At 58.3% G+C, this 22,633-nt stretch overlaps 2 protein-coding genes across 5 annotated transcripts; one reads left to right on the top strand and one right to left on the bottom strand.

The window, feature by feature from the left end:
- Positions 1-29: 29 nt before the first annotated feature.
- Positions 30-4,878, bottom strand: TKFC (triokinase and FMN cyclase). Of its 2 annotated transcripts, XM_083837029.1 has the most exons (19): positions 4,746-4,878; positions 3,950-4,090; positions 3,688-3,877; positions 3,499-3,609; positions 3,244-3,425; positions 3,090-3,168; positions 2,803-2,892; positions 2,654-2,688; positions 2,493-2,577; positions 2,329-2,418; positions 2,104-2,220; positions 1,811-1,930; positions 1,571-1,708; positions 1,281-1,387; positions 1,083-1,186; positions 966-999; positions 769-858; positions 596-664; positions 30-452 (listed from the first exon to the last, which is right to left on the bottom strand). In XM_083837029.1, the coding sequence occupies exons 2-19, from the start codon at positions 3,953-3,955 to the stop codon at positions 174-176; spliced, it is 1,926 nt and encodes a 641-aa protein (XP_083693155.1). In that variant the 5' UTR covers positions 3,956-4,090; positions 4,746-4,878; the 3' UTR covers positions 30-173. The 2 variants fall into 2 exon arrangements, with proteins under 2 accessions (XP_083693155.1, XP_083693156.1); XM_083837030.1 differs by having other exon boundaries at positions 394-664.
- DDB1 (damage specific DNA binding protein 1) lies at positions 4,847-21,833 on the top strand. 3 transcript variants are annotated; one of them, XR_014584727.1, is made up of 27 exons: positions 4,847-4,980; positions 5,573-5,721; positions 5,821-5,937; positions 7,169-7,390; positions 10,530-10,644; positions 10,753-10,850; positions 12,217-12,375; positions 12,782-12,865; positions 13,045-13,161; positions 13,529-13,631; positions 13,792-13,867; positions 13,947-14,055; positions 14,232-14,410; positions 14,508-14,671; positions 14,763-14,870; positions 15,238-15,445; positions 15,918-16,013; positions 16,272-16,383; positions 16,966-17,089; positions 17,454-17,618; positions 17,978-18,072; positions 18,236-18,406; positions 19,381-19,490; positions 19,700-19,869; positions 20,228-20,340; positions 20,814-20,943; positions 21,100-21,833. XR_014584727.1 is itself a non-coding variant. In XM_083836928.1 (27 exons), exons 1-27 carry the CDS (start codon positions 4,920-4,922, stop codon positions 21,181-21,183), a joined length of 3,423 nt encoding a protein of 1,140 aa, XP_083693054.1. In that variant the 5' UTR covers positions 4,847-4,919; the 3' UTR covers positions 21,184-21,833. The 3 variants fall into 3 exon arrangements, 2 of the variants coding, with proteins under 2 accessions (XP_083693054.1, XP_083693055.1); XM_083836928.1 differs by having other exon boundaries at positions 20,228-20,330; positions 20,820-20,943; XM_083836929.1 differs by having other exon boundaries at positions 20,228-20,321.
- The last annotated feature ends 800 nt before the right edge of the window (positions 21,834-22,633 follow it).

Genomic DNA, 22,633 nt, shown 5'->3' on the forward strand with positions numbered 1-22,633 from the left:
CCTGTGTCCTTTGGGGCAGCCCAGGCCAGTCCTCATGTTCAGCCTGTTCTGGGTCTGCTGTGTGGTTCCCCCAGCCCCGCGCTGCAGGGCAAGCTCTGCCCCGGCCCTCAAGTTCCTGTTTTGCCCCCCTCCTGGAGCCTCCTCCAGACCCCGTGAGTGCAGCCATGTGAGCCTCATGGCTTCCCCACCCAGCCACGGGGCAGAGATGAGGGCTCGTGGGTAGCCCGGCAGCTTCCTTCCTCCCCAGCCGTCACGCTCAGGCTGAGCTCAGGGCTGGCTGTGTCCCCCCTTGACGTGGGGACGTGGCCCCAAGGGGCCAGCTGCCTCCCCCCGGGCCCAATCCCCACCACCCCACCCCTCTCTGCACGAGGAAAAACGCTCTGGGCCAACTCTGTGGAACCGCAAATATTCATTGGGGGTACACGGGGCGTGCTGCAGAGTCTCCCATCGCTGCTGCAGCCCTGGGGAGCCGGGGGGATGGGGGGGGCAGCCACAGGCCGGCCGCCCCCCCTCAGCCCCGCAGCCCCTCCAGCACGGCGCGCAGCACAGCCGCTGCCGCCACCGCCCCGGGGTCAGGCTGCAGCAGCTGGGCCGAGCTGATGTAGCTGGCTCTGCCCGCGCCAGCCTCCATGTGCCGGGTGGCTTCTGCCGCCGCCTCCGCGCTCTGCCGGGGGAAACGGGGAGCGCTCAGGATGCGGCCAGCACGGCCCGGTGCAGCCGTTCCCAGCCCACTCTGCCCACCCTAGGTCCCTCCCCCGGTCCCTGTACCTGCACGGCGGAGGCCAGCACCCTCAGCAGGTCGGCTCCGGGGCTGCGCAGGGCGTGCAGCGCCTGCGCCGCAGCGCACAGCGAGTCCAGCTGGGAGACACGGGCAGGGGGCTGAGCGCCAGGGCCGCCGACAGCACCCACAGCAGGCGGGCAGCGTCGGGGCCCCGCCACGCTTCCCCTTGCGCGGCGGCACTCACCATCGTCCTGTCCCCCGGGGCAGCTCCTCCGTACCTGCGTGGCGAGCATAGGACTTGGCAGGGGCCCGCGGAGGGGCTGTGGGGAGGGGGGTCCCGCGGGGGTCCCGCCGCACTCACCGCTGCATGGCTTCGATGCCGGCGTCCATGGCGTCAGCCCACGTCGGGAGGTCGCTGCGGTTGTGCAGGGGCCGGGCGGCCGCCGTCAGGAACAGCCCGTAGAGCTGCGGGGACACCGGCCCCGTCACCGCCCGCGGCGGCAGCGGGGGGGACAGCGGGGGTCCGCATCCGCGCTCCCTCCTCTCGCCCCGCACTCACCACGCCGGAGGAGCCGCCCATCTTCTCCAGCAGCAGGTCGGCCAGGGCCGAGAGGAGCTGGGCTGGGGCCGCCGGCGGGGGCCGGCTGCGCACCCACTCCTGGATGGCTGCGGGGCAGAGGGGATAAGAGGGGAGGCTGTGGGGACCCAGCAACGTGGGGGGACCCTGCCCCCAGGTGGGCAGAGTGGCCTGGGGGTCCTCGCTCCCCACAAAGGGACATCGTGGAGCGGCCCCCGCTCCTCCGAGGGGGCAGCGGGGGTACCGCGGCCCGGGCAATGGCCGGCACGCACCTCGCGCAGCCCGGGCATGTGTGTGGCCGCAGTCCCCGTCGCCCGCCGCGCGGTCCAGCTCGTTGAGCTTGTCCTGCAGGCCCAGCAGGGTGCTGCACACCCGCTCCAGGACCAGCTGCACCCACTTTGCACCAGGCCCTGCAGGGAGGAGACGTCACCCCCTGCCTGGCCTTGAACTCAGGGGAGGCAGGGAAGCTGAGGCACAGAGCGGTGTCGGCTTCTTCCCGCAGCCGCCCTGACCTGTGCTGGGCGCTTGCTGAGCTGTCTCTGGTCCCTCGTTTGGTGCCGGCACCTCCGGTCTCTGGCTCACGGCAGGCCCCGCAACCAGGTTGGGCCAAGCCACGGCCGTGGTCTCGGCATCTAGAGCAGCCGGAGAGGGGGGAGGCAAGTGCCAGCTCAGCAGGAGCCGCTGAATCCATGACACCGCATCCAGCAGCGCCAGCGGCCGGGCACCGGTCCCGTGTGCCCACGAGTGCCGGCATCCAGAGCCACCCCGCGCGTCCCGTGCCACCTCCCCGCCTGCGGGCGCTCACCGATCAGCCCCACCAGCTCCTCGTCTGCCAGCATGAGGGTGAGGGAGACCCCGGCCATCTCCAGCGCCGTCATGAAGGAGCCCACCAGGGCCCGGGCGATGCGGACTCCTCGTTTCTCTGCAAGGGAAGGGTGGCCATGAGCGAGGTGGCATGGCAGGAAGGGTCCTCAGGAGCAGAGGGCTCAGGGCAAAGCCGGGGGGGGCTCCAGGGTGCCCCCACACTCACCCAGCCCACGCACGGCAGCGCCAGCCACGATGCCCAGCTCCAGGCAGGACAGCCCGCCCAGGTTGTTCACCACCAGCACCACAGAAGCACCTGCGAGGCAGCGAGCAGAGTGAGGCCCCTGCCCTGCACGTGCAGGGGGTGGCCGGGGAAACAGGAATGCTCACCGCGGCTCAGGGGCAGATGGGAGGCGTTGGCAGGGTCTGTCATGTGCGCCAGCATCGTTTCCACCGCCTCGTCCGCCGGCATCACCTGGCAGGGGTGCAGGGGACCGTGAGGCCAGGGCAGGGGGGCAGGGAGAGGAGCAGGGCGAGGGGACGCTGCTCACCTTCATCCTGCGCACGCCCGCCTCGCCGTGGATCCCTGCAGGGACAGGGCAGCGTCACCCCATGCTGACGCCCGGGGCTGAGGGGCACATGGCCCCCATGCCCGCCAGCAGCCTGGCACAGGGGGGGAGGCAAGGGGGCAGCTCCTCACCCAGCCCCAGCTCCATCTCATCGTCAGCCAGCTGGAAGGTGGGCTTGGACCCGGGGACGCTGCACGGGGACAGGCTGAGCCCCAGGGTGCCTGTAGGTGGCGGGGAGAAGGAGGGATGCGTGCCAGATTTCGGGGCAGGCGGCGGGCACGCAGGCAGCCACACGGGGAGGCAGGAACGTGACCATGCCCCAGCCACGCTGCGGGCACGTGGGATGCCCGGCTCGGGCTGAAGTCCACCACGTGCCGGTGCCTCTTATCTGCCACTGGGGAGGGTCCCGTGCACGTACCCATGGCCTTGGCGACCGCCGACACCCTCTTGACAATCTCATCCAGGCTTGCCCCCGCCTCAGCCAGGGCCCCGGCCACCTGCAAAGGGGGCAGTGATGGGTGAGGGACCCCTGCGCATCGTCCCCCCTAGGGGCACCAGGGGACCCCACGGACCTTGTGCACGAGGACGGTGCCGCACAGCCCGCGGCGCCCAGCTTTCTTCTGGGTGGTGAAAGCGCAGTCGTCCCCCACCACCACCATCTGCACGTCAGCCCCCTCTGCCCGTGCCCGCTCCAGCGCCAGCCCGAAGTTCAGCCGGTCCCCAGTGTAGTTCTTCACGATCAGGAGGGTCCCCACTGCGGGGAGGGGCAGGGGGTTAGGTGACGGCACGGCCGCCAACCTCCCCAGTGCCCCATCGCGTCCCCATACCTGCGCCAGCCTGCGTCACCGCCCGGATGGCCGCCAGGATGCTGCCCACGGCGGGGGAGGTGAAGACGGCGCCGGCCACCACCCCGCTCAGCATGCCCTTCCCAATGTACCCTGTGGAGGAGCAGGGACGGGGGGGCTCGGGGGTGCCCAGGGGGGCACCGAGCCCACGGCGGGGCTGTGGGCACTCACCTGCATGGGCGGGCTCATGGCCGGAGCCCCCCCCGGAGAGCAGGGCCACGCGTCCCCGCAGGGCGGCCAGGTCAGCGCGCAGGGCCACCCGGTGTCCCCGCAGCAGCCGCAGCCCGGGGTTGCAGGCCACCAGCCCGGCCAGCGTGTCGTCGGCGCAGCCGGCCACCGAGCTGACCAGCTTCTTGGAGGCCTGCGGGCACGGAGAGGCGGTGTCACCGGGACGGGGAGCGGGGCGAGGGGCTTCGTGCTGCCCCCGGCTCACCTCCATGGCAGCGTGGTGGGGCAGCGGCTCCTGCAGGTCCCGGTGGCACTGGGGGGGACGCGGGGCTCCCCAGCTCCGTCAGCTGTCCCCGCGCTGTGGCTCCCGCGCAGCCTTCGGCCTGGGTCCAAACTCTGCCGGGGGCTGAGGGAGGGCAAGGTCCAGACCCCCCCGGCAGGACGGGGGCGTCCCGGCTGGGCTGGGCTGGGCTGGGCCGGGCGGCTCACGGGGAGGGCAGAGGAAGGGGGAGTGCGGGGGGCCTGGGGGAGCACCCCTAAAATGGGGACCCCTCCCGGGATGGCGGGGTGCCAGAGGTCACACCCCTGCACACGGGGACCTCTCTTGGGATGGGAGGAGGGTAACGGGGGGTACAGCCCTGCACATGGGGACCCCTCCCAGGGTGTGGGGGGGTAACAGGGGGCACGTCCCTACACATCGGGACCCCTCCTGGGATGGGGATGGGGACTGGGGGGCGCCCCCCTACACATAGGGACCCCTCCTGGGATGGGAGGGGGGTAACAAGGGGTGCACCCCTACACATGGGAACCCCTCCTGGGGATGGGGATGGGGGCCGGGGGGTGCAGCCCTACAAAGGGGGACCCCTCCCAGGATGGGGGGGGGGACCAGGGGGCGCCCCCTTACGCATGGGGACCCCTCCTGGGACGGGGATGGGGATAACGGGGGGCGCCCCCCTACACATAGCCCCCCCCCCCGGGATGGGGGAGGACCGGGGGGCGCCCCCTAGAAGCAGGGACCCCTCCCTGTCCGGGGGGGGGGGGGTCCGGGTGCCGCCCCCCACCTGCCCTCTCGTCTGCTCCCGGCGGTCCTCCCGGCGGCGCAGAGCGGCCCCTTCCGCTGGCGTCACGGCGGCGGCGGGCGGAAGGGGCGGCGGCGGCGGTGGCGGCGGAGAGGCCCCGCGAGGCCCCGCTCCCGGTGCGCGCCGCGCTCTGCCCGGCCGGGCCCCGCCGCCGCCATGTCCTACAACTACGTGGTCACGGCCCAGAAGCCGACGGCCGTCAACGGCTGCGTTACCGGTACCGGGGGCGGCGGGGTTATGGGGGGGGGGGGCTCCGGGGGGCCCGGGGATACGGGGGGTGGGGGGCAGCCGGGGGGGTGCGGGGCCCCCGGGGGGGGCTCCGGGGTGCGGGGGGGGGTCTGGGGGTGCTGAGGGGGACGGGGGGGGCTCGGGGTTCCTCGAGGGGGAGCTGAGGGAGTGGGGGCGCCGCGGGGGGGGGCTGGGGGCAGCTTGAGGTTCTTGGGGGGCTGTGTTTTTTTTGGGGTGTGCTGCGGGGGCAGCGGTGCCCCTCTCGGGGCGGGGGGCTGAGGTTTCAGGGAGCTGAGGGTATCGGTGGGGCGTTGGGGGCTGGGGTGCTGCGGGGCGGTGGTGGCTGGCTGGCAGGGTCTCGCCTCGCTGCGAGGTGTTTTGGGGGGGGGGGTGGAGAGGGCCCGTGGCTGGGGGGCTCCCTGGGGAAGGACGGGGAGCTGGGGGAGAGGTGGTGTCTGCGGTGTTGGGGTCTCGGGCTGGGCCCCCCGGGGTTGTGAGCTCGCTCGGTGAGAGCACCCCGAGCTGCCGCCCCGCTGCGGTGGGGGCTGACGGCCTCTCCCCCTTCTCTCTCTCTCTCGCAGGGCACTTCACCTCGGCGGAGGACCTGAACCTGCTGATCGCCAAGAACACGCGGCTGGAGATCTATGTGGTGACGGCCGAGGGGCTGCGGCCCGTCAAGGAGGTGGGCATGTATGGCAAGACCGCCGTCATGGAGCTCTTCCGCCCCAAGGTGGGTGTGCTGCTGCGGGAGGGGGCTGCCTGCCATGCGGGTGTGGGGCCGCTCCCTGCCACCCCCCCCTGACGGCACCCCCCGGCCCTTCCTTCGCAGGGCGAGAGCAAGGATCTGCTCTTCATCCTGACGGCCAAGTACAACGCCTGCATCCTGGAGTACAAGCAGAACGGGGACAGCATCGACATTATCACCCGCGCCCACGGCAACGTGCAAGTGAGCAATGCTGCAGCTCCTGCTCGGGTCTGGGAGGAGGCAGGTTCTCTTCCCTGGGGACAGATTTGCTTTGTTAGTGGCAGAGGTGCATCCAGGTGACAGGCGTCTGCCTGGATATTTGGGATTTTTCACCTACAGGGGACCCTAGCCGGGTTCACCTGCTGGCGCTGTTATTTCTAAAGGTTTTCTGATCCAGTGAGCAAGCCTCAGGGACTGAGGACACAGCTCCAGTTGTGTTCTTAGAACAGTTTGCAGAAGAATAAGGTTGATTTGAGATGCTCCAACTTTAAAGAGGTTTAGTACTCAAAACTCAATGTCAGGTAGTGTTTTTTTTTCTCAAAAATGGCTCTTCTGGTGTTTTGTGACCAGTACCTACATGCTGCGTACCAGAAGCACGACTGCTGAAGTTACTTTTGCCTTTGTGGCTGTACAGTGAGCTTAATAACTGTAGGTGTGCTCCGTTCTGTTTTTTTTTTTCTGGTTAAAATCACGCCTTCCCAGCAGGTCAAAGATCCACGTGTCCTTTTGGCTTTTTGTTATTCTTTATCCAAATGATTTCTGTCAGCTGTCAAGCCAAAATATCTCCCATCTGTTTCCAGATGCTGAGCTTCTGCTGAGGTACTGTTAGCGAAGCTGAGCAGGGGGTTACGGGCAGGAAGCGTAGGTGGGCACGTCCTGTCAGTAAGGTGTTGGTGTGTTTGGGGGAAACGTACTTAATCTTCCCGTGCCATGGTTCTTCCTCGTGACATGTGGAGATGCTGATATCAGCCCTCGCCAAGCAAAGCCAAGGGGTCTGCGGGAGGGCGATAACAGCACTGGATTTTCGGAGGGTGGGTTTTGGTCATGGATATCAAAGCGCTTCACACCAGTGGGGAGTGCTGAGGTCGTTCCGCAGAGAGCTGGGGTTACAAAGCCAGCTGCGGGTTCTGCTCCTGGAGCGCCCATCTCCCGCCGCCCTGGAGGTGCTCCAGGAGTCAGTGCGGTGTGATCGGGGTAGCCGCGTGCGGCGGGAGCTCTGCTGGGCTCCCTGGTGGAAAGGACCTGCTGCTTCAGAAGACGCGTGACTTGCCTCTGGCTTGCCAGGCAGTTTTAAATCCGCTGGAGGTGTGGGGGGAGCCCTTTGTCAGCAGAGGGGTGGTAGCTCTTCTACCTGCTGTTCCCGAGTCCCATGCAGGGATCTTTTTCTAACGCTGGTCACTCTGTTTCCCATCTCCCCATGTCTCCTGCTCAGGATCGCATCGGTCGTCCCTCGGAGACCGGGATCATCGGCATCATTGACCCGGAGTGCCGGATGATCGGCCTGCGGCTCTACGATGGCCTCTTCAAGGTCATCCCCCTGGACCGGGAGAACAAGGAGTTAAAGGCTTTTAACATCCGCCTGGAAGAGCTCCAGGTCATCGATGTGAAGTTCCTCTACGGCTGCCAGGCCCCGACCATCTGCTTTGTCTACCAGGTACCTTGTTCTCCATCGGTGACTCGGGCAGAGGGTGCTGGAGGTTGCTGGGCTGACCTGCACGAGCCAAGGTCTCCAGAGGTTTTCCAAAGTGGCTGGAGCACTCGTGTTGTCCTGGAGCCTGCGGAAAGCAGTGCTGTGGCTGAGTGGGCAGGGTAAGAGACACTGCTGGCTCCTGCAGGCTCGTTTCATAGCTGAGGAAAACCCGTGTTCCTCTGTGCTGTGCTTTTCCATTTCTGGGAGAGGCAAAGAAATGCTCTCCCCCAGGAGAGCTGGGCAGCTGATGCTTCCGGGGGGGACTGTTTCTGTGCTAAAGGATTAAGAGGAGCACATGGGTCCTTCCAGTGAGCGCAGAGCAGGTGGATCAGATCCTGCTCAGTTGCTTCTTACAAACACGGCTGTGAGACTTCATCCTTTCTCTTCAAAAAGGCAACGTGTCGTCTTTGGTGGTATTTGAGAGGCTACTCCGGCAGTGAAAAGAGGGGCCGTAACCTCTGGGTTTTCACAGAGGCAGTTCTCATAGGCCTCTCTCTGAACACTTTATTTTGAACCAAAGAGGCTTTGCGGTGCTGGCTGGCCGAGGGATTATCTTTGCTTTGTCAAAGCCGGCGCTAGCTGGTGCCTGGCTGGGAGCTACTGCGACAACAGCACAGGACCCGGTGTGAATTCAGTTCAACTCCGCTGTGGTCGTGGGGGCAAACTCATACCATGGGAGCTGCAACCACATGGTAGCAAGGGTCTGATTTTTCCCTGTTTTCAAAAGCCCCTGCTGTTATTTTCAAGAGAGGTGGGTGCTCTTGAACCCCACTGGACAGTTAGTGAGGAAAGACCTGGGAGACATCGCTTTGTTGCTGTGTAAGTAAGGGTTCGGGAGAGCAGCCCGGACCCCCTGTGTCAGGCCAGTGCTCTCCCCCTGCCCTGCGGCTACCTGTGCTCTTTCTTCTCATCTGCACACTTCTCAGCTCTCCCTTGGCCTCCAAACAAGCTTTCAGAACACGTGGCAGTCCTTGTTTGTCTGAGCAAGGAGCGTGTATGGAGCCCTATTTTTATCCCATGACAATTTGCAGCTTGGTGTCAGAAGGGAAGCTCTTTTAGCCTGTCTTCGCTGTAGAAATATGCAGCAAGAGCGGCTGGCGATGCTCTTCGTGGTTTTGACTTGCTTCACGGGTGACGTCCCCAAAGCTGGCAGTGGGGGTGCGCAGCTCGGAGGAGTGGTGAGCGCCCCTGTGGGTTCGATTTGTGCTGCTGCCGTCGTCAGGTGGGGAAACAGGCAGAGAGGGACGGTGATTTGGCCAAATTCTTAAACTCTGTGTCAGAGCTTGGACAGAAGCACAAGTTTCCACTCGGTCCTCAAGAGCATCCTAAAGGAGGAGCTTGGTCATCCTGCAGAGTCAGCTAGTAAAAAGGGTCTTATCTCAAGGAATCTGGCACATTTATGTTACAGGCGAACTGGGAGCAAATTCATTGGTAGTTATAAACAGGTATTGTACAGATAGAGTAAATTATCCGTTTCCATGTCTAATAAATGAATTTTACCCTTGCAGCAGGAGTGAGATGCGAGTTCTGACTCACGAGGCCTTATGTAAAACGCTGGGTTTGCTTTGGTTCCTGGGAGTCCGACTGTGTGTGTGGGGAGGGGGGAACATTTCCAAGCTGCTGCTTTCCCTGATTCCTTCTCAATTTATTAATCATTATCACAGGATTTGGATCGAGTAGAACAGCATTGAGTGTCTGAGATGATTCTTGTGTAGATACGAAACCAGAGGAAGATACAAAAATGAGCAAGTTTATTAAAAAAAAATAAAAAGAAAAAAAAGACTTGAGAACTTCTGTTGTGTGGAGTAAAAAGGTCCAGAAATGCCAAAGTCACATTAACAACACTTCTGCCATTCTAACAGCCTCGCTTCAGCTTTAACACGTACAGGATATGCTCTGGTTGTGCTAATTCCTCATCTCTCTCCTCCACGTGGATCCGTTTCTCCCCCCGACTTCCCCTTCTCTGTCCGCTGGCGCTGCTCTTTGCTTCTTGCCGCACCCAGACGTCGGGCTGCCGAGTGCTGTTGGTGAGGGTTTGCTGAGCTCAGAGGCTTTGAGGGGTGAGCCAGGAGGTACCCGGCTTTCCTGTGAGTGTTTGCTTACAGGGCCAACAGCCACAGGGAGCAAAACCCACTTTTACTTAGGTCTGGAAAGTGGTAAGGCATAATAAATAAAAAGATGAACAGCTCTTTTAAAGTAGTTCTGCGAACGACGTCTCTAAGGAAACCTGGTTCCTCGTGGCTTAGAGCCTCGTCTTGGCTTTTGAGGCGTGAAATAGGCCAGTGGGTTACGATCAAAGACTTCTCTGTGCCTTGACTGCTCGTGTGTCCCGTTGTGGGCCCCGGAGAAAGGGATTAATCAGGAGGTAGTGAGTGGTTTGGGCATTGGTCCCGTGTGTCCCCTACATGGGTTCCCAAGTGCCTGTTAGTGCGGACCTCCTTTCCTATACCCTTTATTTCCACGTGGACTCTGCCTCCGAGGCCTCTGTTCCCTCTCAGGTTTGGTTGAAATTGCCCACCAGGGTGGGAATTGCTAGAACGGCAGAGACGCCGGAGGATTGTTCAGCAAGCAAGCAGATTGTTGCCTCAGGAAACCAGGCTGAAAAGGCTGAGGAGCATTGAGCTGGGCGCTCAGCTGCTCTGGCACCTGCGCCGTTAGAGCAGAGCTGAATTCCTGAGCGCCTTGCTGGAGCTGGAGGCGGTGGCAGTACCGTGCAGTGCCACTCATACCCAGATCTGCAGAGAGCCATGCGTCAGATGAGTACGAAGCCCAGAAAATCACTCGTGGGTATAAAAATGGAAAAATCATTTCCAGTCTCTTTTGGCACAGGGATTTATCTAAAGGTTGTGCTACATACAGATAAATTTAGGGAAAATGCGGCTGAGGGTGCGTGCGTTCAGACCCACATGCAGCTGCAGCCTGCACTGGTGGGCAGGATGGCAAGGCTCAGCAGCTCTGGTCGCTGGGCGATGGTGTTCTCGTGGGAGACGGGGCAGCGCTGCCTTGCTTTGCGGTTTCTCATCAGCTCAGCCTCAGGAGCCTCTGCTGCTGTGCACAGAAGGCTGTTGTCGGTGTCCGTGGTCATTTGTGCCTTCTCTTTCAGGACCCTCAGGGTCGGCATGTCAAGACGTACGAGGTGTCTCTGCGCGAGAAGGAATTCAACAAAGGTCCTTGGAAGCAGGAGAACGTAGAGGCTGAAGCCTCCATGGTCATCGCAGGTCAGTCCTTTGTGCAAAATCTTCCCTCCTGTTCGATCCTTGAGGCTGAACACCTCGTTTGTGCCACACAGGTTCTCTGGTAAGACATTTCTCTTCTCCCCTGCACAGTGCCAGAGCCTTTTGGAGGTGCAATCATCATTGGGCAGGAGTCCATCACCTATCACAACGGAGATAAATACCTTGCTATAGCTCCACCTATCATCAAGGTGAGCAACTGCTGACGTCTAGAATTGTCTCCTGTAGTTCCTCTGTTTTCAGGCATGTCTGCAGGTGCTGGGAGGGTGCTGGGCCACTTGTAGTCAGGAATTTAAACTCTTCTGGTCTCCAGGTGTGGCCAAGTAGGGCCACTTACTCCCAGAGCTTTGGTGAGCCTAGGCGTTTTGCACGATGGCTGATCTGTGTTTTGGAGGGCTGAGGGACCCGTGTGGTCCCTGTAAGGATGTCAGCGTGTGCTTGCACTGTCGTATGTGGCTCTGCTCTCTGTGGAGTACTCGGAAATGGCTGCAGTAAAGCTGAAATCCCGTTAGGGCCCCAGAGAAAGGGATTAATTAGGAGGTAGTGAGTGGTTTGGGCATTGGTCCAGGCCAGAGCCTGGTTTCAGTTCAGGCAGCGAAAGATATGAATGAGCCCCTTGGAGACTTGAGTCCACCGATGTATGATTGGGGCACTTGTTCAAAGGAAAAAAGACTCACACAGTTTGTGATGGAACTTGAGCTTGTGGTTTCTGTCAGAGGGACGGGCCAGCTCCCACATTTAAACGGTACAGGAAGCACGAATGGCACGGCTGAGGTGCTGCTCAGGGCTGAAAGAGGGCCTGAGCTATGATCAAAAGGTCCTTTCAAGCGGGAAATAATGATGGGCTAGAAAAGAGTTATAAATCTTAGGTAAAAAAAAAAAATACTAATTGTTGCGTGAACGCCTACAGGCTACTGGACCACTGCTGGGGCTCTGTGCTGGAGGGTTCGTTATACTGGAGTGAGTAGAGCAACTCTCCCACACTCTGCTGATGTACAAAACTGCCTTGACCTGCAGTCAGAGTGCAGGCACATTGGGTCTTGAGGCCAGTAGAATGCTTGCATCCAGTGAAGATCTGCAAGATCAGGGGTTTTTAAACCAAAGACGTAAGCAGGAGGCCAGGCAGCATCTACCCCGCAGAGCAAAATGTCTGCAGAGCTTCTGTCCAGAAATGGAGCAGGCTCAGAGCTCTTCGGGTCCCAGGCAGCATTTCTGCAACACACCTGTGAAAGGCTCAGCATTAGAAGAACAGGTGTTCTGATGGCATCGTCCCTGGGCTATGAACGAGTTAGGGACGTGTTATTTAGGAACATGAAACGCTTTCTAGTTACCGAAAGCGAGGCTGTTTGCCCACAGCTTCTGGCTGTGTTTGCTGCTACAGTTGATTACGGGGTGAATCCAGCCCTCTCCCTCCATGCAGGAAGAGTGCCCTGGTGTGGGATTTGGCTGTGGTTCCAGCAAGCAGCTGGTGTGCTGTGGATGTGGTTGTTCCCCTCTGGCGTGTACAGAGGTGGTGCCGTTTCAGTGGCTTCCTAACACTTCCTGCTTTGCACGTAGCAAAGTACAATCGTGTGCCACAACCGCGTGGATCCCAATGGGTCCCGTTACTTGCTGGGGGACATGGAAGGACGCCTCTTCATGCTGCTTCTGGAGAAGGAGGAACAGATGGACGGCACGGTCACCTTGAAGGACCTGCGTGTGGAACTGCTCGGTGAGGTAGGACTCTGCCACGTCAGCGCAGTGGCCCTGCTGCTTCTCACCACAGGGTCGCGGGGCTCTGCAGACAGCCGAATGGCAGGAGTGGTGTCTCTTTGGAGCCCAGGTTGGAGTGATATTTCACTCCCCACAGCTGTTAGCTCCAAACTTTCAGTTGCTGGATTTGGCCTGGGGAATTCCTGATTTGGGCACTCGAACATTTACAGCATTTTCATGGGTTTTTGCAGGGTGTTTGCACACCATCCCTGGGAGAAGTTTGGACACTGGCAGTTCTACAAAGGGCTTAAATTCCTCCCCTGTGTCCAGGGTCTTTCTGTTTGGCTGCAGTTCAGATGTAGTGCTTGGGAGGCATGGCAGAGCCCTTTTCATGCTAAGGGTGGTTCATCTGTCTCTTTGCAATTCCCAGACATCCATTGCAGAGTGCTTGACCTACCTGGACAACGGTGTGGTGTTTGTTGGCTCTCGGCTTGGGGATTCCCAGCTTGTGAAGGTAAGTGGGGGCCTTGTGCTGGCTTAATTGCGTGTTCAGACAGGATTCGTACATCTGCTTTCATCCTGTTTGCAAGAGGTGTATACGCTGGGTGGAAACTTTCCTTTCTTTTCCTTGTCTACCCTCTGCTTTCCACTTGACCTTTCTTGTTGGAAACCAATGACTGTGTTTGTTCGTAGCTCAACGTGGACAGCAATGAGCAGGGCTCCTATGTAGTGGCTATGGAGACCTTCACCAACCTCGGTCCCATCGTCGACATGTGTGTAGTAGACCTGGAAAGACAAGGCCAAGGGCAGGTAATGTTGATTCTGCCTTGAGGTTCTCTGTCCCAGGGATGTCTGGGCCTGCAAGGTGTGTGGAGGGTGTCCATGAAAGGAAAAGACTGAAATCCATTTATTGGAGATTTAAAAGTCTTATCGTGGTGCAGGGAAGGCTTTGAGGTCTTGCACTGAAGAGTGGTTTATGAGTGGGAGGGCTTCTTCTTGGGCACCCCTGTTAACAAGGAAGGGTTTCCTCTCCTGCAATGGGGAATGGTCAGCTGCCAAAGAACTTCCTCTGAGAAGCAAGGAAGATGGGGGCCCCATCTTGGCCCGAGTCTGTCACTGCAAGGAGTGGTGGGGGTGCTTCCCAGCAACAAGTGGTAAATATCTGCTTTTCTTCCAGCTGGTCACGTGCTCAGGTGCGTTTAAGGAGGGTTCGCTACGGATCATCCGGAACGGCATTGGGATTCACGAGCATGCCAGCATTGACCTGCCGGGCATTAAAGGTGCGTGAGCTGTTTGGTGCTGTCTGATACACCCCGTGACCTGAGAGGGCCCAGTGGGGACATTTCTTGTGAGCAGACTGAGGTTTGGGGTGTGGGTGGGGGACTTCCACCCACCAGCTTTTGTAATATTTGCTGTGAGCACGTGGCCTCTCTGTTGCAGGCTTGTGGCCCCTGAGGTCGGATTGTCATCGTGAGACGGACAATACCTTGGTGCTGTCCTTTGTTGGCCAGACCAGGTAAGGTGGGGTTAAGGCTGAGCCATGCTCTCGGCCGCATGTTGGAGCATGACCTAACAGGATCTCCCTTTCCCTTTAGGGTTCTTATGTTAAACGGAGAGGAGGTAGAAGAGACGGAGCTCACAGGGTTTGTGGATGATCAGCAGACTTTCTTCTGTGGCAATGTGGCACATCAGCAATTGATCCAGGTAATGGTCCTTCTAGAGGAGACGTCTTTCTCATCTTCACTCCATAGCCCTTCTCCTCTGTGGAGATAATTTATATCTGTGCTGCGCATCATGGCAGGGGCTGCAGTACTTCCTCGGGCAGATGTAAAAAGTGAGGTGTTGTCCCGGCTCCGAGCAGAAGTGTTCTTTCTCCTCAGATCACCTCTGCCTCTGTGAGACTGGTCAGTCAGGAGCCCAAAGCCCTGGTGAGCGAGTGGAAAGAGCCCAACGGGAAGAACATCAGCGTGGCTTCCTGTAACAGCAACCAGGTGGTGGTGGCTGTGGGACGAGCCCTGTACTACCTGGAGATCCGACCCCAAGAGCTCAGGCAGATCAGGTGAGTGCACGTCTCCTCCTGCCCCACAGGCTCTCAGCCTCTACTGTCTGTCCTCGGGCTCCAGGCTGACTCCTGTCTGATTTCTCCTTCCTGCCAGCTGCACAGAAATGGAGCATGAAGTTGCCTGCCTGGACATCACTCCTTTGGGGGACACTAATGGCATGTCCCCACTGTGTGCGATCGGGCTCTGGACTGACATCTCCGCTCGCATCCTGAAGCTGCCTTCATTTGAGCTGCTGCACAAAGAGATGCTGGGCGGAGGTAGGGCTCTCCTGGGGCTGGTGGCAGCAGGGACTGAACTAGCTGAGCTGTGAGTGACATCAGCCTTCTTCTCTTCTTCTGTTCCCTGCAGAAATTATCCCTCGCTCCATCCTGATGACGACCTTTGAGAGCAGCCATTACCTTCTGTGTGCCCTGGGAGATGGGGCGCTCTTCTACTTTGGGCTCAGTCTTGAGACAGGTAACCATGGGGCCTAGCACTGAGTGGGCTGCCTGGGAAGGTGGCTGGACGTATGCCCTCTTACTTGCTTGATGTACTTTTTTTTTCATCCTTCTGGAGATCTCTCTCTCCTTCCAAGTTACTTCTTTCTCACTGTGAGATGGTTGTGCTCACGTGGGACTGGCTGTGGGTACTGTGAGTTGGTGGATTTCTCTAGGGGACTGCAGACAAAGGAGATTGATGCTTATATCCATTTCTTTGCTGCCAGCAGGATGGATTTACTCGCACTCATTTCTTCCCAGCATGTCACAGCCACATTACTCTCTGCTGTCCTGCTCCTGTGAGCTCTGTTGGGGCAGCTCCCAACACCGGTGCTCCTCTTCTGCAGGCTTGCTGAGTGACCGCAAAAAGGTGACCCTTGGGACCCAGCCCACTGTCCTGAGGACTTTCCGCTCTCTGTCCACCACCAACGTGTTTGCCTGCTCTGACCGCCCCACCGTCATCTACAGCAGTAACCACAAGCTGGTTTTCTCCAACGTCAACCTGAAGGAGGTGAACTACATGTGTCCCCTCAACTCGGATGGGTATCCCGACAGGTGAGCCTGCACCTTGCCTTGCGTGACACAGCGGCGGGGGGAGCTTTAGACTCTGTACTGGCATAAACGAGGCGCAGGGTGGGCTGCTCAGCCTTGGAGCTCCATCTTACCAGGTCATGGATAGAAGTATGCCTGACTCTGATCAGTGGGAGAGCTTTTTCCATCAATACTCTCATGGCATACAGCAGTCCTGGCCCTGGATTCTCCCAGGGTAATGATCAGTCCCTTGTGCTGCTTGTTGGGTCTCACATGAGAACACAGGTGTGCGTGGTCCTGTCTCTTAAGCATTTGTCCCTCTCTTCTGTGCATCAGTAATCCTAGATGCTGCACTAATTTGGCCACCCTGCTTGGATCTGCACAGTATGGGAAGGGGATCCAATGACTAGCAATTTTGGGGGTGGGAAGAGGAGGGAGATTCTTGGCTGCACTGCCTGCCTTACAAGCCCCATTGCTGAGTTTTCCTCCTGTACAGCTTGGCACTGGCCAATAACAGCACTCTGACAATCGGCACCATCGACGAGATCCAGAAGCTGCACATCCGCACGGTTCCCCTCTACGAATCACCCAGGTGAGCCGAGCAGTGGAAGGGAGTCTGGTTCGAGGGGCCCTTGTTCTGCTGCACTGGACAAGACTGGGGGGAGATTTCGCCATGGGGAGAGGCAAGCTCTGCAGTCAGTGTTCCTGTTGCAGGCTCAGTTTAGCACACAGACCAAATCAGTGGCATATGCTGAGAGTAGTCTGTGCAAGGAAGCAGCTCTTTCCTTGCAGTTTCTCCTTGGAGTGGCCTGTCCTGGCACTGCTGCTCACACAGCTCTCTGTCCTGCAGGAAAATTTGCTACCAAGAGGTATCACAGTGTTTTGGCGTGCTCTCAAGTCGCATCGAGGTGCAGGATGCCAGTGGGGGCACCACTGCGCTCAGACCCAGCGCCAGCACCCAGGTGAGGGGTAACTGCTAGGTCGTCCCTGAGCTCTGGGCTGTGGGTACTGTAGCTCCTTAGGCCAAACCATGTTGCAGATTTTCCTTGACAATCTTCTCTTCCAAAGCTCTGAGTACAAGCTCTCCCTCTGGCAGCCTGGGAGGAGATGGGGTGGTAAGATGTCTCTGTGGTGGTGTCAAGGTCTCTCTGTGCTGCTCTCTGGCAGCCTCAGCATGCTCACTGTTCTGTCTGATCACCTTTGTTTCGAACACAGCTCCTTCAGTCCCTTGTATAGGCTTCTCTTTGGTCTCGAGTGGTTTCCTTCTCTCAAAGGTGCAGACACAAGTCCCCTTCAGGCAAAAGCTGTGGTGGGAGCTTCAACACTGTGTAAACTGTTCTATTAATGCTGTTGCTCAACAGTGCTGCCTCTGCCTTGCATATCATGTAAATCCACTGGTGCAGGGAGTGTGCCCCATTCCTCAAGCCCAGGGAGCTCCTTCTCTCCCATTCATCCTTCTGGTCCCCAATTGTCTCAGCCTTCGTGGTGCAGCATGAGGACGTGCCAAGTAGCATGAGGATGTGACCTGCCTTTCTGTGTCCTAGGCCCTGTCCAGCAGCGTCAGTACCAGCAAGCTGTTCTCCAGCAGCACAGCACCGCACGAGACGTCCTTTGGAGAGGAGGTGGAGGTGCACAACCTGCTCATCATAGATCAGCACACCTTCGAAGGTACCAGCCCCAAATGCTGCCCACGCTCTCATCCAGTGTTCCCCTCCAAAACAAGCTCATCAGCGTGTGGCTGATACCTGTGACCTTCACAAAGCTGTGATCTCATACACTTCCTTCAGTCAGAGCATTTTTTCTGGAAGATCATCAGCCACACGTCATGGGTTTAAGGTGTAGTGATTTGTTGATGGCATGAGGTGGTGGCAGGGAACAGGTGAGGGGATCTCCAGGCAGCCATTGACTCTGCACCTTGTTCATGTCCTGAGTTTCCAGCCGTCCCTAGACAAACTGCTCTGCTCCTGTATGGGGGTGCTGCCTGTTGGGACCCAGGGGACCCAGTTGTTTCTGCCTTTCTCTCTTTGCACAGTGCTTCATGCTCACCAGTTTCTGCAAAATGAATATGCCCTCAGCCTGGTCTCCTGCAAGCTCGGCAAGGATCCAAACACCTACTTCATTGTGGGCACTGCCATGGTGTATCCTGAGGAGGCAGAGCCCAAGCAGGGCCGCATCGTTGTCTTCCACTACTCTGATGGTAAGAGCAAGGTCTTCTTGTGTGGCCAGGTCTAGCTGCATGAGGGCAGTCAGAGATCCAGCTGTCCCCAGACAGGATCTGTAGCGGTTTGTCACTGCTGTGGGTCATCACAGCACGTCCCCTTTCCCCCGTCTGCCAGAGGAACCCAGGAATCCCTCACAAGAACCAGATTCTGGGATTTGCTTTGTGTGTGTCTGCCCCCTGCTGTCCTGCTGCTCCTGCGTTACTTGCCCACAGATCCTCTGAGACAGTTTCTAGAGAGAGCAGTATTTAAGGCAGCTTGTCTGAACCCCACCTCAAGGCCTCCTGGCCCTGGGAGCACGATGCACATAACTTGGCACTCTGTGGATTGATTCCAGGGAAACTGCAGAGCCTGGCTGAAAAGGAGGTGAAGGGAGCTGTATATTCCATGGTGGAGTTCAACGGGAAGCTGTTAGCCAGCATCAACAGCACGGTAGGACTCTCACGAGACCCTGACTTGCTTCGCGAGCACGTTTCAGAGCTGGAAGCTGTCCAGCCCTGTGCCTGTCAGCTGGGTCCCCAGTCTCTGTTGGAGAAGCATGTCCTGGCTGGCATGGGTGTCCATTCTAGCTCAGGAGTCGTGTTCCTTCCTTCAGGTGCGCCTGTATGAGTGGACAGCTGAGAAGGAGCTGCGCACAGAGTGCAACCATTACAACAATATCATGGCGCTCTACCTGAAGACCAAGGGAGACTTCATCCTTGTGGGAGATCTGATGCGATCTGTCCTGCTCCTTGCGTACAAGCCCATGGAAGGAAACTTTGAGGAGGTACCAGTGGTGTTGGATAGTCATAGAATCATTTAGGTTGGAAAAGGTCTTCAAGAAAGAAGAGGCCTTCACTTCTCTTATCGCTTCAGATGCGTACGTGCTGTAATTTATCAGACAATTCCAAAGATACTGTTTTCTGTCAGCCATCAACACAAGGGGTGTTTTGGCTGAACTGCAGTTTTAAAACAGATATGACAGTTTCTGCAATGGTATCTAACTACCAAACATTAGAACTTAGAACATTAGTCATATAGACAATTTCAGATTACAAACAGTAGAGTTCTAACAGGTACATTCTTCAGGAAGAATGTTCACTTGGTCAAAGAGGTGCTGGGAGTCTGCATTACCTGTTCCAGAAGACTGGGCAGGTGAAATGGTGTTGATGGCAGTAAATGGAGGAGCCTGGCTCACCACACTTGCCAGCTCTTGGAATACAATGATGTAGGTTTGTGCACAGAGAACAGGGTCACCTGGTGACATTCTCTTAGGCAGATCTATGTGGTTCTTGGAGGGACAAATCCCTGGGCTCCTGAGGAGCCGAGCTGTGTGCCAGAAGCCTTGTGAAGCGCAGGCTCGGGAGGTGTGCTTGTCACCTGCCAGGAGTGGGAAGCTGCCACCCAGATAGCCTGTTGTGCATTCGGGATGGCTCACTGAGACCATTGCTGCGTCTGTCAGCAAATGCGGCACAGCTGGGGGCTGGACCAGGCAGTGGGGCGATCCGCGCGCTTAAACTGTGAGAACGGCTTTGGCATGGGCTTGTCAGTATTTGCCTTGGCATCACCTGAGTGCCACTTAGGCCAGGGCCGTCTCCACCAAGGCAGTTGGTGCCTTTTGCTCAGCTTCTTCATCCAGCAGCAGAGAGCAGACTGGATCCCACCTTGCTCCCAAATGTGGGTGTTGGGTGGAATGAGGATGTTTGTTAACAGGGCAGGCTGTCTGTGCACCATACTGCATCTCCTTTTGCCCTCTTCCAGATTGCCCGGGACTTCAATCCAAACTGGATGAGTGCCGTAGAGATCCTGGATGACGACAACTTCTTAGGAGCAGAGAACGCCTTCAACCTGTTTGTGTGCCAGAAGGACAGGTGGGCTGGCTAGGAGGGGGATGTGGCAGCGTGTGACAGGAGGGACGGGGCAGTGGGGCCTTCTGGTCCCCTCAGCATCACAGCTACAGAGGCGTGTCAGGCAGGAAAGTGGTCAGAAGCATGCATAGCTCTGAGGAGATGTGAGACAGGAGCGGGGGGAGTTCACCTGTCACCCCAGCACAGACTGAGCAGGGTGCTTTGGGTTTCAGTGCTGCCACGACCGACGAGGAGCGCCAGCACTTGCAGGAAGTGGGGCTGTCCCACCTGGGAGAGTTTGTCAACGTCTTCTGTCACGGGTCCTTGGTCATGCAGAACCTTGGCGAGACATCCACTCCGACACAAGGATCAGTTCTCTTTGGCACAGTCAATGGCATGATAGGTAAGGCTCAGGGAGAATCACCTCGAGCAGGAGGGTAGCAGGTCCCCTTCTCTGCTGCTTGACCTGGTCTGGGGTTTCCTCGTGTCTCCGTTCTCTGTCATCAGTCTAGCGGTGCTCTGTGCCATACTGTCCTCAAAAACCTACTTTTCTGTCTGGAGAGCTTCCAGGAGAGGAAATTGCTCTGGATTTCTTTGAAAGCCCTTGCTTATCCCAGCCCTCTCAGGCACCACCTTTAGTACAGCTCCAGTCCAGCAGCATCTGCTCCCTGCCTGCTGGCAGCTGCAGCAGCGTGGCCCCAGGTTCCCTGGGATGCCCTGGGTTGAGCCCTGAGCCCTCGTCACCATTTTGTCCTTTGCAGGCCTGGTGACCTCGCTGTCGGAGAGCTGGTACAACCTGCTGCTGGACATGCAGAACAGGCTGAACAAAGTCATCAAGAGCGTGGGCAAGATCGAGCACTCCTTATATCCTTCTGTGGTCCAGCCAGGGGCCTGCACCAGCAAATGCTGGGGGCTGGCTTGTGAATCGGGGCGGGGGGCGTTGAAGGCCTGTCTCTGTTGGGACACCTTGGGGAGAGCATGTGTCAGCTGGAGAGGGGGGTGGTGTGTTTGCCAGGTGATCAGGGCATTGTGCTGCAAGAGACGCCCATGTGGTAAAGGGGTGTATCTTGAAGGGTTTGACAAAATTGGCTTTGTAATATTGCAGATTTTGGGGGTCTGATCACAGGAGCTTACTGTGCTTGAGGAACAGCACGTGCATTAATATCAAGACCCCAAGGTCTGCTGTGCATAAAACAGCCCTAAAAAGCGTGGCACAAATTCTGTGGTCCTGTTGAGGCAGTGTGGTCAGTCTGCCTCAGGCAACTGCTGTGGACGCAGTGGGGGGAGGTTTTTTCCAGCCATGGTCTGGGGTTGGTGTTACTCCGTGTGGGTTTGGCTCCTTGACAGTGGCACCTGGAGGTCATTTCACACGGAGCGCAAGACAGAACCAGCTACGGGGTTCATTGATGGTGACCTGATCGAAAGCTTCCTGGACATCAGCAGGCCCAAGATGCAGGAGGTGGTGGCAAACTTGCAGGTGAGATGGGTGATACGAGCTTGGGCTCATGAAACTAGCGGTAGGAACCCCGCTCAGAAATTCAGCCTGCACTGAACACGTGCCCTCCTACGAGGGCATGCATTCTTCTGCACCTGCTGCTGTCTCCACGCTCCCATGCCTTTTCTCTCCATGCAGATTGACGACGGCAGTGGCATGAAGAGGGAGGCCACCGTAGATGACCTGATAAAGATCGTGGAGGAGCTGACCCGGATCCACTAGCAGGATTCGGGGTCCTTCCCTAGCACCTTCCTCCCCATCGAGCAAGGGAGGCTTTTCCCCGCCTGCAGCTGGAAGACCCCTGACTGGCTGCACTGAACACTGGCGGGTGGCACTTGCCCAAGGGGAGGTGGGAGAAGGAGTTTTGGAAGGGGAGCCAGTTTGCTAGGGATTTGGGGGGGGGGGGGGTGGTCGTTGGCCAGGCACCACGTCATTGCCAGCTTGGATTCACAAATCCTACGGACTCAGCTGCTGACCCAGAGCTGGGCTTCGCTCGTCGCTCTTGTTGGGTGACCAGTAGCACTCGGCTGATGCGATGCCCTTGCCTGGATTCACTCTTCACTGTTGTCTTTAGTAATTTTTTTCCTGCTTTTGGTTTCATTTTCAATTCTTTTTGATCCGTTGTATTTTTTTGGAAGGGGAAGCAAAGCTGCCTCTAGGGTGAGGGCGAGGGCTGGAGGATTCATGAGGGGCTGGTGAGACCTGCAGACGTGGAGGGGGAAGATCTCTTTACATCTGGATAAGGAAGCTAAGAGGGACAGCACGCTCCTCTCTCTCCACAGGATCTGTGGCTTGCTCAGGGAGGGAAGTTCTGGGAAGCTCAATCAGTTGTGGAGTCCGAGTTTTACCAAATAAAGTAGTCCAAGAGGAAAGGTCTGTATCCTGGCGCTGAGCTCCTCATCGGCACAGCAGGGGTGGCAGTACCCGCTCTGCATGCCGCTGTGTGCAGCTGTGTCCGCGTCCAGCCAGAGGAAGCCTCCTTCCCCAGCCAGCGCGGTGCCCAGAGGAGTTTCCTGCACTGAATTGTGTTCCTGTGCTTGGTGGTGGTGAGAGCAGCACAGGGGACAGCAGGTCTGGCAGATCAGCAAAGGGGTCAATGAGCCCACAGGCGCTGGGGAGCGTGTCTGCTGTCCAGATGTATTTTTATGGCTTTTCTCTGACTCAAAAGAAACTTGAGTTTCACTTCTTGGTGGTGACTGGTGCAAACTGGCTGACAGTGACAGTGCCAAGTGCCTCTGCCAGGGAGGCACGTCCCTTGCCAGGTTTTTGAGGAGACCTTTCCAGACCGTGTGCATCCCTTTAGAGGAAAGAAAGCTGCAGCTTGCCTCTCCCCTGTAGCCATCTCTGGAGCAGCGCTTCTTGGCAGCACATGAGACAGCCTTCTTGTGTGGCAGCAGCCCTGCAGAGGTCGGAGAGGAGGAAGGTGTAGGGACACAGCGTTGCTCACAGCCTTCCTGCGATCATCCCGCAGGTGCCATACAGGCAACCCACAGTGACCAGAGAGCCTCTGTGTGCTGATGGTTTATCCCTGCAGTAACCTTGACTCCCTCCAGCAAGGGTGGGTTACAAAGAGGGGTCCTGGATTTCCGCAGGTGTAGCAGCCTGCTCCTATGTGCCATGTTCCCAGAGGATCAGTGGGAGGGGATTCCTGTTTCCCAGATGCCCAGCAGGC

This window comes from Anser anser (assembly GCF_964211835.1).
Source record: "Anser anser genome assembly, chromosome: 5".
Classification (NCBI taxonomy): domain Eukaryota; kingdom Metazoa; phylum Chordata; class Aves; order Anseriformes; family Anatidae; genus Anser; species Anser anser.